This window comes from Aotus nancymaae, unplaced genomic scaffold (genome assembly GCF_030222135.1).
Source record: "Aotus nancymaae isolate 86718 unplaced genomic scaffold, 86718_ANA_hifiasm-v0.15.2.pri h1tg000057l, whole genome shotgun sequence".
Classification (NCBI taxonomy): Eukaryota; Metazoa; Chordata; class Mammalia; order Primates; family Aotidae; genus Aotus; species Aotus nancymaae.
The window spans coordinates 32,319,632-32,336,506 of record NW_026988471.1 but is presented as its reverse complement, the minus strand read 5'-3'; the positions used below and the strand labels follow the sequence as shown (position 1 = coordinate 32,336,506).

General features: G+C 39.6%; 1 protein-coding gene across 15 annotated transcripts in view; it reads right to left on the bottom strand.

Annotated features, from left to right (window-relative positions):
- Positions 1-16,875, bottom strand: part of LTBP1 (latent transforming growth factor beta binding protein 1) — a 458,896-nt gene that overhangs the window by 16,894 nt on the left and 425,127 nt on the right. For all 15 annotated transcript variants that reach the window (XM_064363976.1, XM_064363978.1, XM_064363977.1 and 12 more), the window contains one exon: positions 16,476-16,646. In XM_064363976.1, the coding sequence (XP_064220046.1) occupies positions 16,476-16,646 (171 nt within the window). The remainder of the gene's footprint in view (positions 1-16,475; positions 16,647-16,875) is intronic.

The window sequence follows — 16,875 nt, the reverse complement described above, 5'->3', positions numbered from 1 at the left end:
ATGGAATAATCTTGGCTCATGGCAACCTCCACCTTCCAGGGTTTCAAGCAATTCTCCTGCCTCAGCCTCCCAAATAGCTTGGATTACAGGCACGTGCCACCAGGCCCAGCTAATTTCTGTATTTTTAGTAGAGATGGGGTTTCACTATGTTGACCAGGATGGTCTCAATCTCTTGACCTTGTGATCTGCCCACCCTGGCCTCCCAAAGTGGTGGGATTACAGGCATGAGCCACCACTCCCGGCTGAAAATTACACTTTTTAATAGCATAACTTGCCTTGCTCAAGGTCAGGTGAGGGATTTGAACCTTAAGTGGTCTATCTGCCAAACCATGTTCTTTCTACTCCCCAGCTGCCTTTCTGAAACCCTGAGAAAAAAATTATTAAATACACTCCTTAGATCTTAACCATCAGGTAAGCAATAAGCATTTGTGACTAAAATTCCAGGGAGAGTAATAATCATGAATGCTGATGAGCTCAGCTCCACCAGGGGCGGCTCTATCATTAGCAGGATTTATGTTTATTGAATTTGCTCGATTTATTAGGTGAAAGAGATCAAATTGCTTAATGTTCAATTAAATTGTACTTGTCGAGGACAGGGAAGTAATGAAGTCTAAAGTCTTGGCAAGGTTTATATTCTGTGTGACTCCTGTAAATGTTAATACTCTAAGGAGACTCACAGGCCATAGACCAACCACATTCTCCCCATTCCCAACCTTCACCTAACGTTACCCTTCTCATTTTAGTCACTCCCAGAATTTCCCAACAGACTGCTGTTTATTTAGCAAGACAAAATGAAGAAAGTGATCTGTTGGGTAGAAATGCCAAAAACATAGTGGTTCCCTTTGCATTTTAAACCTGGATTTGGCTGTGTGCGGTGGCTCATGCCTGTAATCCCAGCACTTTGGGAGTTGGAGGCAGGCAGATCACAAGGTCAGGGGTTCTAGACCAGCCTGGCCAACATGGTGAAACCCTGTCTCTACTAAAAATACAAGAATTAGCTGGGCGTGTGGTGCATGCCTGTAATCCCAGTTACTCAGAGGGCTGAGGCAGGAGAATTGCTTGAACCCGGGAGGCAGAGGTTGCAGTGAGCTGAGATTGCACCACTGCACTCCAGCCTGGGTGACAGAGCGAGACTCCATCTCAATAAAACAAAAACAAAGCAAAACAAAAACCTGGATTCAAACATTTATACTATTGTAATAGTATTAAATTATGCCACACACAATAACCTTAAGATAATGATTGCTAATGTATCTGGGACATAGGAAATAATTAAGTCTTACATCCAGGCAATTTCAGGGGAAATCAGGAATGAGGGTTCTAAAACTGGTAAGAGACAAGACCGAACAACACAATAAACAAAGAGGCAAATGAAAAAGTTCAACACGTTAATTTTCCAAACTGATCTACTTCATATTTTTTCAACTGCAAGGACAGGTACACCATTTCATTTCCCCTTTCCCGCTCTTTGAATACCACTCTGAAGCAACAATCTGACAAGCCAAAAAAAAATTACAAAAAGTATCTTTTTTTCATTAACCAATAAAGAATTATTTAAAAACAGGAGCCAGCATGTGCTTAAGAATAAAGGGGAGGTTGCATTACATTGTGAAAAAATATGAAGTAGATCAGTTCGGAAATTTAACATGTTGAACTTTCATTTGCCTCTTTGTTTATTGTGTACATTGTGAATGTAGTAAATGCCACTAAACTGCTCATTTTAGAGTGCTTCATTTCATGTTCTGTGAAGTTCACCGCAATTTTTAAAAAGTCAAGAGAAACAAAACAGGAGGGGAAAATGTATTTAATATGTTAACTCTGGAATTCATCTAACTGGCAAAGTGAGGCAATAAGACTAGGTGTTCTTGAAGGTCCTTTCTAGCTTGCAAATCCTATGATTTTGAACAGAAAACATTCTTATCATGGGCTGCAAAAATCTTGGACAATTTGTCATGGAAACTTCTGACTGTAATATAAGGTAATCACCACTAGATGACGCTGTTATCTTCAGGTGGTGCCCATTAGATATTTTCAGAATAATGACAAACATGTAATTTAACAAACTGAAAGTGTGGACAGTCTAACTTTCCCATGTACACGTTTGCTAAGGAAACTGAAGTTTACAGAAATTTTATGATATTCCAAAGGTCAAGCCAAGATAAATTTTTTCTTTTACTAAAAGTAGTAAGTTACTAAATTATAAAGTTGTATTTTAACATATTTTAATCTTGCTTATTTTTTAAAAGCTCTATAGCAAAGCTTATATACTCATTCTTTATAAGTACATATCTATTCATTAAACCTCATTCTTGAAAGTACGTATCTCAAGGTTCTGAAAAATAACAAAGATAAACCACTATCCACTTCATTATTGGAAAAGCAAGTTCTAGATAATTAATGTAATATGAAAATAACACTAAACATAGTCAATGACTAGTCATGAAATGTATTCCATTCAGTAACAGGAAGTAAGACATCACTGCAAAGTAAAAGAGGGACTACTTCAAAATCCTGATTCTGTTTTACGATTTCTTCTGCCATTTACCTCCATCTGAGATGACCCTCCTCCTTCCTTCCCCTCTGGGTCTGTTCACCATCAGATACAGTCCTAGGAACTCTTGTTTCTGGCAGTGATTTCTTTGAAAGGGGCTCACAGATTACCACATGAATGATTTTTATCATAATCATTCATAATGGTAAAGATTTAATGAATCTTTACCATTAAAAATAATGGCAAAGACCACAATTACTTTTGCACCAAACTACTATCTTCTAGAATTGAGCAGTGCACAACCAGCACAACGGTTTACAGCAGCTCAGCCTGCCACTGAGACTTGAGGCACAGAAGGAAGCATAATAGGCTTTGTTGTGTCAGAAGCCCTCCCCATGAGCTAGTGTTTTGTCATTTGCTTCTTTCTTAAGGTTGTGGCTACTGATGCTGAGCAAAACAATTACTTCCCAGCTTCTGCTTCCTGCAGATTTGTAAACACAAGAACCTGGTCATTCTAAGAACTTTCTAGATGTTTTTTCTCCCAATCGTAAGGGGCACAATCTGTCTGCAGCATAAAAGAATAAAATTTCCCTCACCCCTCCTCTGCCCAGCTTGCCTGCTCTGGCCACGAGGTTACTGTTTAAAAGACATGGGCCAGCAGCTTTGTTCTAGCCATAGTTGTATTATGAGGTTCATTAAGAAAAAGTCAAAAGACATTCACACGTTAGCTGAATTCAAAACCTAAAACTGAGAACAGTGCTTAAGCAATTATGCACAGTGATTTTCTCAAAGTCAGACTCATCAGCATTCATTCTTCTTAGAGTATACTTCAACTAGCCCTATTTTCAAAGAGAACAAAATAAGAGCAAATTTTATTTAAAATACGTGAAAGTAGGCTGGGTGCGGTAGCTCACACCTGTAATCCTAGCACTTTGGGAGGCAGAGCCAGGTGGATTGCCTGAGCTCAAGAGTTCGAGACTAGCCTGGGCAACACGGTGAAACCCCGTCTCTACTAAAACATAAAAAATAAAAAAAATTAGCCGGGCATGGTCATGCATGCCTGCAGTCCCAGCTGCTTGGGAGGCTGTGGCAGAAGAATCGCTTGAACCCAGGAGGTGAAAGTTGGAGTGAGCCAAGATCGCGCCACTGCACTCCAGCCTGGGTGACAGAGCGAGACTCCATCTCAAAAAAAAAAAAAGTGAAAGTAAAATGTTCACTGGAACAAATCATTTAGTATCATACTGAAAGGGTGATTCTAGAAAGCTGAGCACCTATTCATAATCTCTGATTTCAAAGGAGAAAGTTAAAACTGCTAAGTCTTTTACTTTTGAGATAAATTTGATTGTTTGTTCATATGGCTGGACTTTGTGTACCCACCCAAATCTCATCTTCATTGTAATCCCCACATGTCGAGGAAGGGACCTGGTGGGAGGGGACTGGATCATGGGGGCAATTTCCCCCATGCTGTTCTCATGATAATGAGGGAGTTTTCAGGAGAGCTGATGGCTTCAAGTGTGGCACTTCCCCGCTCTTTCTCTCTTTCTGCTCTGTCGCCAGGTAAGAAGTGCCTGGCTTCCCCTTCACCTGCTGCCATGATTATAAGTCTCCTGAGGCCTCCCCAGATATGAAGAACTGTGAGTCAATTAAACCTCATTCTTTATAAATCACCCAGTCTCACTCTTTATAGCAGTGAAAACAGGCTGATACACTTGTTAACTAAAAGTAAGTGTTGCTTTTTAGGATCAGATTGTTTACATGCGTGCCTTAATTTCTCTCCTTTGGATCAAACTAGAAAGATTTTAATAGGACATCAGTGATATCATCATGAAATTTATTTTCTATTCAGGTTATTTTTTATAACAGAGAGTGGCCAAATACTTTCCTAGCACTTCCATGCAGTATAGCTCTTAGAAAAATGCCATGAATACAACTGACACTCCAAGGCTCAAGCTGTACAACAAGTAAATTTCAGAACTGCTCATGTACCAATGAGTAATCTGTTAATCAAACTCCTCTCGTTTTGAACTATTCTCTAATGGTTGGTGAGGACACTGAGACACTAGCTTCAATCAGTTTTCAAAATATAAAGTTCATGCTACAGTGCAGCCTAGCAAGGTCCACTGGTCCTCCCTGGCCGGCATTCCAGATGCTTGCTGACTCACCTCTAATCCAGGGAATTGGGGTTTGGGAACTGCAGCTTGTTCCAGGACACTCCTCCAGAGTTCTGTCTTCAGCAGTTTAGCAAGAAATGAAGGAGTAAGTTTTCTCCTCTATTAGGGTTGTTTTTTTTTTAACTGTCCTCACTTTGAGGCAAGCATGTTTACTTTTCTTCTGCTTTCAATGACCGGATCATAACCGGAATGTGACTTCCTTGCCCGTTGCTTTCTTTCCTTCCGATGCACCTGCCCAAACATGCTTATATTTTTAAAAACCCACATCTTAGCCTCTAGTATTTTTCCTCTTATGTATTGTCCCTGCTTTTTGTACCTGGCTTCTCTGCCATTCATTCCTGTTTATCTAGCCCTTTCACAAATCCAGTGTCTTCTCCCCAGTTTAGTAAAAGAGGCCCTGACCAGCCATAAAAGCCCTGTCCTGCTGGCAGCCATTGATCTGGTAGGGAATCTCAGTGGGGTGAGCATATCCTTTTAGGAGAAGGTATCTGATTCCTACGGGAGGGCATGTATGGTTGGATAAAAAGTCCTGTTTATTTGTTCTGTCTTATTATTCCCTCGAAAGTCATTGCAGTGGAATATACTGATTATAAAAACAGCATACATGAGGAAGATGTGGGGTCCCCTGTTAGCATGGAAGCAGGAAGAAGGTGCTCAGCATTCCATGGTGGGCAGGGCAGACTCATTACTGCAAAATAAAAACCACTGCCTGGTTTTTATTCTCTCGTTGACAACTGGCAATCAGGGTCCTGAATTTCTTTACCCACTAACCTCAGCTTGCCTAACATGGCAATTCTGCTACAGAAATAATGAAGTTAATTAAGCTTAGAATGTTAACACTTTCTGTGACACATCTTAGGGTGAGGGCTTTTTTATTCTTGTTACTGTATATGTGTTAGTGCCTAAGAGAATTAAATAATCAGAGAACCTGACAGGCCTTGCAATTTCAACTCAAAACTGAATTTAGATTTTGGATTTTAAGAATGAGGATTAGTTTCAAAGGATGTAAAAATAAAATAAAGTAAAAATAATAATAATAAAAGAATGAGGATTAAGAGAATTTGATTAGGTTGGTAAACATTTAAATTTATAAGGGAATTCAATTTGTTATATTTTAAGTTTGGTTTACTAGATTTGTAAGAGCTAATTAACTATTTAAGAGCTAATTAAATGCTTATTAGGATTGTGAGATGGAGACCAAGGTTTTCAAATTTTTAATTAATAGAATTTATATGTAGAAATAACTTTTTTTTTTGAGACGGAGTCTTGCTGTGTCACCCAGGCTGGAGTGCAGTGGTACGATCTTAGCTCACTGCAACCTCCACCTCCAGGGTTCAGGCGATTCTCCATGCCTGGCTAATTTTTGCAGTTTTAGTAGAGACGGGGTTTCACCACACTGGTCAGCCTGGTCTTGAACTCCCGACTTTGTGATCTGCCCACTTCAGCCTCCCAAAGTGCTGGGGATTATAGGTGTGAGCCAAAGTGCCTGGCCTGTAGAAATAACTTTTAAGTTTAATCCGTTCTTTAAGACATACATACAATCGACAAATAAAAATTGATCTTACTTTATAGACAGTTATTGGATTTGTAAATAGGATGATAAAATGTGAAAGCTGAAATCAAATTCTTAGGAATATCTAGGTTTTAACATTTAAAAATTGAGTACATTGAATGTTCATTAAAACCCAACAGAAATGGTCCTTTCTGTGCATAAAGCCTCTCTCCGACTTCCTAACTTACACTGGCACTTTAGGAGCCTGGCCGGGCACAGGTGGAGCTTCTCTCCAAGTACACAGGGGTATTTGGATCTGTGGTATCCCGTGAACACCCTCCTATCTGTCATTGTCTTTGATTCTTGGCCCCTTTCAAAGAGACTTCTAGCACTGGATAACCAGGGAGCAGTGCACGATAAACACTGACTCATTTCCTAGAACAGGATTTGATTCATAATAATTGCTAATGCCTTTGGCTATGGTGCATTTACTGTAGGCCAAGCCTCTCTCATGCATTATCACATTTAACCCTCATGAACATGTAAGAGCCATGATGGATATGGAGGAAACCACTAGGATTTCAAATGAGGAAATGAACATAAAGATCACGTTACATCAAAGAGCTACTTTGAATTTGAATTCACTACTGAATTTTATTTTGCAATAATCCTTTGACAGTAGTAGAAGTGTTTTCAACCTTTCTTTAGGAGGGGTGAGAGAAAGCTTTCTAGATAAATGAAAGAATCCTTTCAATGAGGAAGAATATAATTGGCTTACCGGCCATTTCATATACCATCCATTCAATCCAGTTCCATGGATACCAAGAGTTCAGTCCCAGAGAACCGTAACACTTACTTGTTTGGATAGATATTCTGTGTGGATGCATGACGGCCACTCGATTTTGGAGGCCTTTTATATCTTTTTAGTTTGCTTTTAATTTTCCATTGTAAGTGACTAACGGTTACTGTTTCTTTAATTATAATGCTCAGGATCTATGATTGAAAGGATAAATGCTTTCAAGCTCATTGTATTAATTATCATAACCTCACAAAGAGGTCTCAACTTTGGATCAAGGAGGTTAAATGAAGTAATGTGTCTAGTGCAGTGTCACAGAGCCAGGACTAAAAGCAGAAAGAGATCCCTGGATTGCCTAAACCAAAGGCAGAGACCACTCATTGCTTCACAAGTAGGATGTTCCAAAGCAATTATTAACATTCTTTGGAAACATATTTCTTGGAAAAGCCTTTATACCATGACTGCTGACAGGCCTTTTGCAACTATGGCTCAGTTACAATATTTTTGCAAGTTTAGTTCATGAGTCAAATCCCTGTCTTCCTTCACACCTTCAAGCACATCATGAAAATTTTTACCCTGAGATCTTTGGGAACATGCAAGAGCCATGCATGGGTATGGAAGAAATCACTAGCTGAATTGTTTTAAGATATTCCAAATTCTTTACTTTTGCAAAATGATATGAAAAATTGAGTAGGTTAGATATTAGGAAGGATTAAACAATTTTCTGTCATAGCAAATGGTGAATTTATTAAGTAAGGTATCATTTGCACATTTAAAAGACATATTAATTAGGAATAATTTATACTACTTATGCATTTCATTAGATACAACTTTATATGTGTTCTAGAATTGTTTGCCTAGTACACAGTAGGTATTTACTAAATAATAAAGAACATGTACGTAATTTAACTAAAACTGAAAACAGGCAAGTTATAAATAATTTAGATTTCATTTCAGATCATTTACTCATCTTTTCTTTTTCTTTTTTTCTTTTGAGATGGAGTCTGACTCTATTGCCTAGGCTGGAGTGCAGTGGCAGTGGTGTGCAATCTTGGCTCACTGCAACCTCCCTGCCTCCCGGATTCAAGCGATTCTCCTGCCTCAGCCTCCCGAGTAGCTGGGATTACAGGCGCCCACCACTGCATCTGGCCAATTTTTGTATTTGTAGTAGAGACGGGTTTCACCATCTTGGCCAGGCTGATCTTGAACTCCTGACCCCGTGATCTACCTGCCTCGGCCTCCCAAAGTGCTGGGATTACAGGCATGAGCCACCGCACCCAGCCTACTTATTTCTTCTTATAAATCACAAGCTGTATATAATTTATATACAGTAATAATCATTCTTCTTAGCATTATTTAAAGGAGTATGAATAACTCTGACAAATATCGTCTATTCCCCTATAGCACAGTCTACCTTTCTCAAAGGAAGTTGGATAAATACTGATACTGCTTCGATTCAACAGCTCCTAAGTGCCTATTCACATCATGCCTTTGTACTTTATTCTTTTATTCAAGAGGCATTTAAAAAAATCGATTTGTTCTTATATCAGTCCCAGAACTAGAATTTTTGATTCAGATGTATAAGTCTGTCTCTTCAAACTGCTCTCTTAGCAACACTGAGAGGACCATGCTTCTGTATTTTGATCAATATTAGTGTTTCATTAAACTTTGTTAACATTTTTCAGTTTCTTTTGTGGCATCTTCTGTTTCCTTTAGGAACCGTTTTTTTTAAAACCACGCTCATCTTTCTACACCTGAGTACATCAGAGGTTACCTGTGCTGTAGTACATGACATCGCCCATAGGTGGCACTCTCCTAACACACTAGTCCCATCTATCAAGTCTGTGTTCAGTTTACTTCCAATGTCTAATTACTTTAACAATTTGCTTATCAGAAATCTAATTATTTTAACAATATAAAAAGACACTGGGATCCCTGGGTACTTCAGATTCAAGTGTTCAAATATGTATAATTTTCCTTCATTTGCAGATCAACAGGTTTTGATTTCCATGAGATAATGGCACTCTCTTATCTTGTGATTCATATGTACATTTTCCAGAACATTTAAGCTAATGTATTCTTTTTTTTTTTTTTTAACATGAAGTCTCACTCTGTTGCCCAGGCTGGAGTGTAGTGGCACTATCTTTGCTCACTGCAACCTCTGCCTCCTGGGTTCAAGTGATTCTCGTGCCTCAGCCTCCTGAGAGTAGCTGTGATTACAGGCGTTTGCCACCATGCCTGGCTAATTTAGTAGAGTCGGGGTTTCACAATGCTGGCCAGGCTGGTCTCAAACTCTTGACCTCAAGTGATCTGCCCGCCTCTGCCTCCCAAAGTACTGGGATTATAGGTGTGAACCACCACACCCAGCTATTAAGCTTATACTTTTAAGAGTAGCAAAACATGAAAACATTAAAAATTCATTTTAGATTAAGTGCTTGGCATCACTAAAAGTTTTATTTACTGAGAACTGTTGACTTGCTTTAGTTCATTCGTCCATTGAATGTACAGTTTTTTGTTATGCCTGCCAATGTGTCTAGGGCTACAGATTTGATGACACACTGCCTCTAATTTGTTATGCTTCCTGTTAGCTCTAAAGTCAGTTTTGTTTTGTTTTAGCACACAATGTGTGAGGCAATTTTAAAATCTGAGCTTTAACTCTTCACTTTGTTATGTTTATATTCTAAGGGAGACTATTTAAGATGTGCTCCGGGATCTTGGAGAGAAAGAGACTCCAGTAACACTGAAGAGGTTAGAACGCAGATTCTGGAGCCAGGGTGCCTTGTTTGAATCTTTCACTTACTGGTATATGACCGCTGACAGGCAGCTTAACCTTGCTGTGCCTCAGATCCTCTGCCAGAAAAAGGAGGGACAGTATTCTCCCTTATCCACTGGGGATATGTTCCAAGACCCCAGTGGAGGCCTTAAACTGCAGGCAGTACTGAACCTCATATATACGATCAGTTTCGATCAGATAATGGAGCTGCTATGAAGTGACTAATGGGCAAGTGGCATACACAGCATGGACAGCACGGACAAAGAGTCGGTCCCCGTGCTGGGTGGGACACCATCGGATTTCATCACACCACTCAGAACTTCATGCAATTTAAAACGTACAAACTGTTTATTTTTGGAAATTTCTACCTTAATATTTCGTATGGTGGTTGACTGTGGGTAACTGAAACCAGATAAGGCGGAGGACTACTGTAACCCTATACCTAGGATGGCTTGGCATGTTAAATACCTCAATAGATGGAAAACACGTTGAATAGTGCCTGGAACTGTGCTATATGTATGCTAGTTATCATTTTCATTATCACTTAGATTCAGAAAAACAAGCAACAGAAAATCCATATTCCAATAAACTCCATATCCAACCAAAGGCCTCAAAGTTCTGATAACTCTGTGACTTTCTTTTCACACAGCACTAAACATTTTCAGCAAGATCAAACAATGACCGCCCTGTCATTTATAAAATGGGTATAGTGGCTTGTTTTTCCTGACTTTGTTTCCCAAACAGCCTTGTCTCTCAGAGGCTGGCATGACATCACAATAAAGACCATAAATTTGGCTGGGCACGGTGGCTCACATCTGTAATCCCAGCACTTTGGGAGGCCGAGGTAGGTGGATTGCTTGACGTCGGGAGTTTAAGACCAGCTTGGCTAACATGGTGAAACCCTGTATCTACTAAAAAAAATAACAAAAATTAGCCAGGTGTGGTGGTGGGTACCTGTAATCCCGGCTACTGGGGAGGTAGGAGAATCGCTTGAACCCAGGAGGTGGAGGTCGCAGTGAGCTGACATTGTTGACACTGCATTCCAGACTGGGCAACAGAGCAAGACTCCATCTCAAAAAAAGAAAAAAAAAAGGACCACAAACTCGAGGATCCTCCCTAAAACAGTGAGCCACCAAAATCATTTTAAGAGTGGGCAGGATCAGCGGATATTGGGAAAGGGGAAGGAGAAGAGGAGTCAGGGGCTGCAATGGGGCAAGGAAGGCCTCCAGAGGTCTGAATGGGGAGGCTGTCAGTCCATGGCACATCCATGGTGAAGGAGAAATCAGGACCTTCCTCCTAGTGCAATCTGCCGTCTGGCCTCCAAGACTTTAGCTGAGCATTGAAATGGGATCCTAAGCAGCCCCAGAAATGTATGAATTCTACAATTATGCAATTCTCCTTATGTAAAGCTGCCCTGACACAATCCATCACCCTAATTTCCCCTGCATGTGGTACCAATATGCAAGAAGCCATCTAACTTCAGAGAACACTATTTAAGCAGCCACTCCTACCTCCTCCACCTACCAGTATTCTCTGATGTAGTTGCTGCTTTAGCAAGAATTAGTGCCCGTGACCTATTGGACTAGAAGTGTGAAAGCTCACTCTGGAGCCAAAGCTTTACTTTACACTGCACTTTAATGCTTAAAGCTGATGACAAGTGGTGCGATTTATTCCTTAAATTCCTCCAGCACTGATTCCATCAGTAACTAATTGTTCCCCAAAGCAGTATTGCACTCCTCAGGAAACTAGGATGTTTGATGTCTGACAGGCTGGGATTAGTCCAGTGCTTAGATGAGGAGATAGACAATGTGGTCCTTCTCAACAATCAAGATATCTAGGAACAGTGTATTTAAAAGGTTCCATGGCAGAAACTATGAACAAACGAGTTTTAAAATCCACATATTCTTTACTTCCTTTATGAAAAATAACTATCAGCAGTAAAGCAGGTTTTAACAAAATAAAGTCAGATGCTATTAGATGTTCTAGAACTTTGCTAGTCCACTCTGAGAAGGAAGCAGCAGCAGCTTAGGGCTTATCAGAAATGCGGGATCCTGTGTCCCACACCCTGCCCCATCTTTTGCAAGAGAGAAGCCGGAATCCGTTTTTTGATAAGCTCCCCCAGGTAAGTGACATGCCCATAAATGTTTATGAAGCAGTGGTTTAGAACAGCAAGTCTTATATTAAGAACAATTATTTTTGCATTTGTCTATGCTTAATTTGTGTTCACATGCTATTGGATAATTAGATATTTTATAAGATCCTTTGGATTTTAATTACATTTGAAAATGCATTTGATTTGAGACACCTAGTAGTAGCAGCCATAGTCATTCATATATTCTGAAAACATACCATGTGCCAAACACTATTTGAAATATTCACGTATTATTTAATTCTCACAACCACCCTGTAAGGCAGACATTTTCACAAGAGGAACTGAGGTATATATAGAGAAAATTAACAAGGTCATGGAAATAAGAAGTTGCAAACCAGGATGCAAAAGCCAGGCTACCTGGTTCTAGAGCACATGTGCTAATCCTGATGCCCTAGGGATCCTCTTAGTTCACGCCACTCCAGCAAACATGTGCTTTGCAACAAGAGATGGTTTCGTGTATATGTGACTACACGACCAGGTGCCAATTAAAGGAATGCCAACTAATCACAGGACCTGTGGAAAAGTTTAATTTCACTGCGTACTTCTCTCTGGATTCAGAATAGATGATCCATAAGCCTAGTTCTAGGTCCCTAATTTTGGTAATATAAAAGAAGAGTTCCCTTGTCTCTACCAAATACAAAAAATTAGCTGGGCGCAGTGTTGCACACCTGTAATCCCAGCTACTTGGGAGGCTGAGGTGGGAGAATCACTTGAACCTAGGACGTGGAGGTTGCACTGAGCTGAGACTGCACCACTGCACTTCAGCCTGGGCGACAGAGCAAGACCATGTTACACACACAGACACACAAAAAGTTCCTTTGGGACTGCCTCACTAATTCCTATACGCCAATGGATACATCTTGAAAGCAGTTTTCAACATGTGTTTGCTGGAATCCTGGGGTCCTTCACAGGAGCCTCAAGAGCCTAAGTCATTGTTTTTGCCAATCAGCCCACCCAGCATCTTTATCGTCAATGAATTTGTACGCTGAAGGTTAAAATGATAATACAGTTAACAAGAAAAACTACCATTGTTTTAAAAAGTAACAAATTGGAAATCACTGATTTTGGTTTGGCTGACCATGTACAGTAGAGATTCTTTTTGGACATTTTATCATAATAACTGTGCATATACAAACTAGAAATAGTACAGCAATGATGCTAATTTTTTTTTTTTAATTTGGCAAATGGTACCATTTTTCCCCGATACTCTGTATTCTTCCAAAAATATATAACATATACTTCTTCGTATGTATTTGTTCAAATTTACTTTTTAAAATGGTTTTGTAAACTTTAGTTGAAAACAATTTATGCAATATTCTGAAATCCATATTTTTAGAATAGATTATTTAAAATAAGATTCATTTTTAGAATATTGCTACATTATTCAAAAATTCATTTCTTATAACAAAATACTTGAAGGTTTTTAAACCTAGTCATTTAAATTGAGTGCAAATTTTTACAATATTTTGGGGGAATAAAATAATTTTATTTATCTATTTGAGACATTTGCTGCCCAGGATGGAGTGCAGTGGTGCGATCTTGGCCCACTGCAACCTCTGCTTCCCGGGCTGAAGCCATCTTCCCACCTCAGCCTCCCAGGTAGCTAGTGGGTACCTACCCAAAGGGAATGAAATCATTATACTAAAAAGATACCTGCATTTGTGTGTTTACTGCAGCACTATTCACAACGGCAAAGAGACAATCAACCTAAGTGTCCATCAATGGAGGAATGGATAAAGAAATTCCCTTTGGGTAGGTACCCAGTTAGTGGGATTGCGGGGGTAGTTCTATTTTTAGTTCTTTGAGAAAGCTCCATACTGTTTTCCATAAAGGCTGTACTAATTTACATTCAAAAGATGGTAATTTTTTTTTTTTTTTTTTGAGAGAGTCTCACTCTGTTGCCAGGCTGGAGTGCAGTGGCGTGATCTCAGCTCACGGAAACCTCCATCTCCCAGGTTCAAGCGATTCTCCTGCCTCGGCCTCCCAAGTAGCTGGGACTCCAGGTGCACACCACCATGCCCAGCTAATTTTTTATATTTTTAGTAGAGATGAGGTTTCACCATGTTGGGCAGGATGGTCTCGGTCTCTTAACCTCATGATCTACCTGCCTCGGCCTCCCAAATTGCTGGGATTACGGCTGTGAGCCACTGCGCCTGGCCAAAAGATGGTAATTTTAAAACAGCTGCATGGAATCTGTTTTCTAGATGTACCTTGATTTATTTAGCCATCTCTAGGGCTGAGCATTTGCTTTTTTCCTCCTGCCCCGTCTTGCCCCAGTCCTGATTTTCCTTTCATAAACAATACTGCAATGAACCTTCACGTATGCACCTGCAGGAATGCCTCAGTAAGAAAATTTCTTTATCTATGGAATACCACTGAAATACCACTAAGCCCTAATCAAGAATAAAACTGTGCCTTTTGCAGCAACATGGGTGAAAATTAGGTCACTATCCTAATTGAAATTACGCAGAAATAGAAAGTCAAATACTGAATGTTCTCACTTATAAATGGTAACTAAAAAATAGGTACACATGGACATATGGAGTAGAATAACACCCATTGGAGACTCCAAAACGTGGGAGTCTGAAAGGCGGGCAAGGGTTGAAAAATTACCTATTGGGTACAGTGTTCACTATTCATGTTATGGGTACACTAAAAACACAGACTTCATTTACTACTATGCAATACATGCATGTAAGAAATCTACACTTGTACCCCTAAATGTATCAATATGAAAAATGTTTAAGTACTAACTTTCATCAATTTTAAGAGATCCTAGATTGTAAAATGTATCCTGACATAACAGATGTTAAAAATTGGGAACGAATACCTGTGGACATTGTTATATGTCATAATTATCAGATGACCCCAATCTCACAGAAGCTGAAGTACAAAATAAAAAACAACGTATAGCTTAGATTGATGATATGGACTTCAGTTATAAACATTCTGTTGAATATCAATATATTAATATATAGCAATAACTAATATAAATATATAATGATAATTAATGTATAGGAAAATGCTAGGATGATAAAAATCTAACTGTCAAAAGTGAGTGTTTTTAAGGAGCAGAGTTCAATTGTGATGGGGCAGGTGGAGGGACTATAACTCCTTTGATTACTTTAATGCTTTAAGAGGAATACATGTTATTTTTGGAAAAAAGTTAATAAAAAAAACTGCATAAGTAAAAAAGATTTGAGGTAGTATAGCATTGTGAGAAAAGGACTCAAAAGCCTCACTGAACTCACATCTTAGTGATTTCACTTTTGTCTCCTCGTGGCATCTGGTTCCGGGGCCCAAAACAACCAGGAAAGCTGGTAATTACCCCCTGCCCTACCTACATCCTCCCAGCCCTTCCACAACCCAGCAAGACAGATGCAGACGCCTCCGTTTTACGAAAGAGCTGTACAGGGTGAAGTTACTTTTCCCTTGTCCTGCAGCTGCTATGGCAGTGCTGGATTCCAGACTCAGCCCCATCTGGCCCCAGACCTGCCCTCTCTCCAGTTCTGGGCTGCTATCATTGCCATCATCTAATGCTTTATGTATTTGCTGTTTATACTTGACTACTCATTTTCTTCTTATGGGAATTCTCAATTATTTTCTCTTTCATGCTACATTGGTTTTAAGTTATTTCTAAGTTGGAAAGCTAATTTATTGAATAGCTTGAAAGAACTATTCTAACTGAATTAACTAAAAATTAATGCATTTCCTCTTTTCAAACCATTTTTCCCCTCTCAACCGTTCTGAGAATATATTCATTATAAACTCCTTTGCTTTCTACTTGTATATGGTCTTTCTAGCTTTAACAAGTCAATTTTACAAAAGGATATACCAGACACTTTCGAGCGCTTTCCTTTAATGAGAAGTTGCTATGGTGGTAAAAAGCGAAATTAGCAATCAGTGCACAACTGAACAGTCACCAAACAGCCCAGCCAGGAAGCACGAAGTCAGCACCTTCCAGGCCTCCTCCAAACTGGGACAGGGGATGAAAGTGGGAGCGCAGACTGTCTCATCTTTTCCATTTGGTCAAAGGTTTCAACTCAGATAGATCCAGAACTTGAAAGGAAAGATTTGTTGAAATATTTCTTCAGTTACTTTCTCTATTCTTCCCTTTTTGTTCTAACTCATTTCTTAGATCTCCATATATAGAGGTTGACATGAAAATTTGGACTTTGACCTACAGTGATTTTCTCCTGTCTCTAATATATGTTTTGCTCTAAGTAGAAACTGTTAGGAATGAGAAGAATTGTAGTGAAAAATGAACTGCCAGGAAATATAAATTCTAAGTCTATGTCACTGATTGCTAAGTTATGTTTCTTTGGGTCATTTATCATTCATTGGGGAAATGGAATGAGGGTTTCAAAAATTAATGACAGGGTCTGGAGTGGAGGTAAACCAGGAGCCAAATGTTTATGCAATCCAACCCTTCACACACACACACACACACACACACACACACACACACACACACGCAGTGATGAAAGTAAGATATCAGGAGTAACGGTGAAAATATAGAAGAAAAATGTCAGGCTGCAAAGGAGGTGAGACGAACTTGTCCCCAAAGGCCTCCTGCAGAAGGAATTGGATACGGGCTCACCTGAGTTCTTCATAGGGCAGAGGGCACACTGCATGCCCCAGGCCTCTCCGTACAGACAGCAGCACTCAGTGTACGTTGTCTGCTTGCCCACAAGAGGCCGGCCACACACGTAATCATCATTCAGATGTTCCCAGCACAAATCTTGGTGGACATCAACTTCTTCCAAGTGTTCTGAAAATGAAGACATAGTTCCATAAAAATCGCACAGTTATTCCTATTTATAAACACTGTGTTGGAAGCCAGCAAGTCTCCAAGTTTCCTTCTCTATTTCTAAGAGTGACTTCCAAGTAAAAGTCTGAATCCAGTCTGGTCTTTCAATGGATCAATTCTGTCATCTCCAACTGGGTGTCATTTCATCAGTTGAAATTCCACCTGCCCATCCAGTCCCAACACATCACTT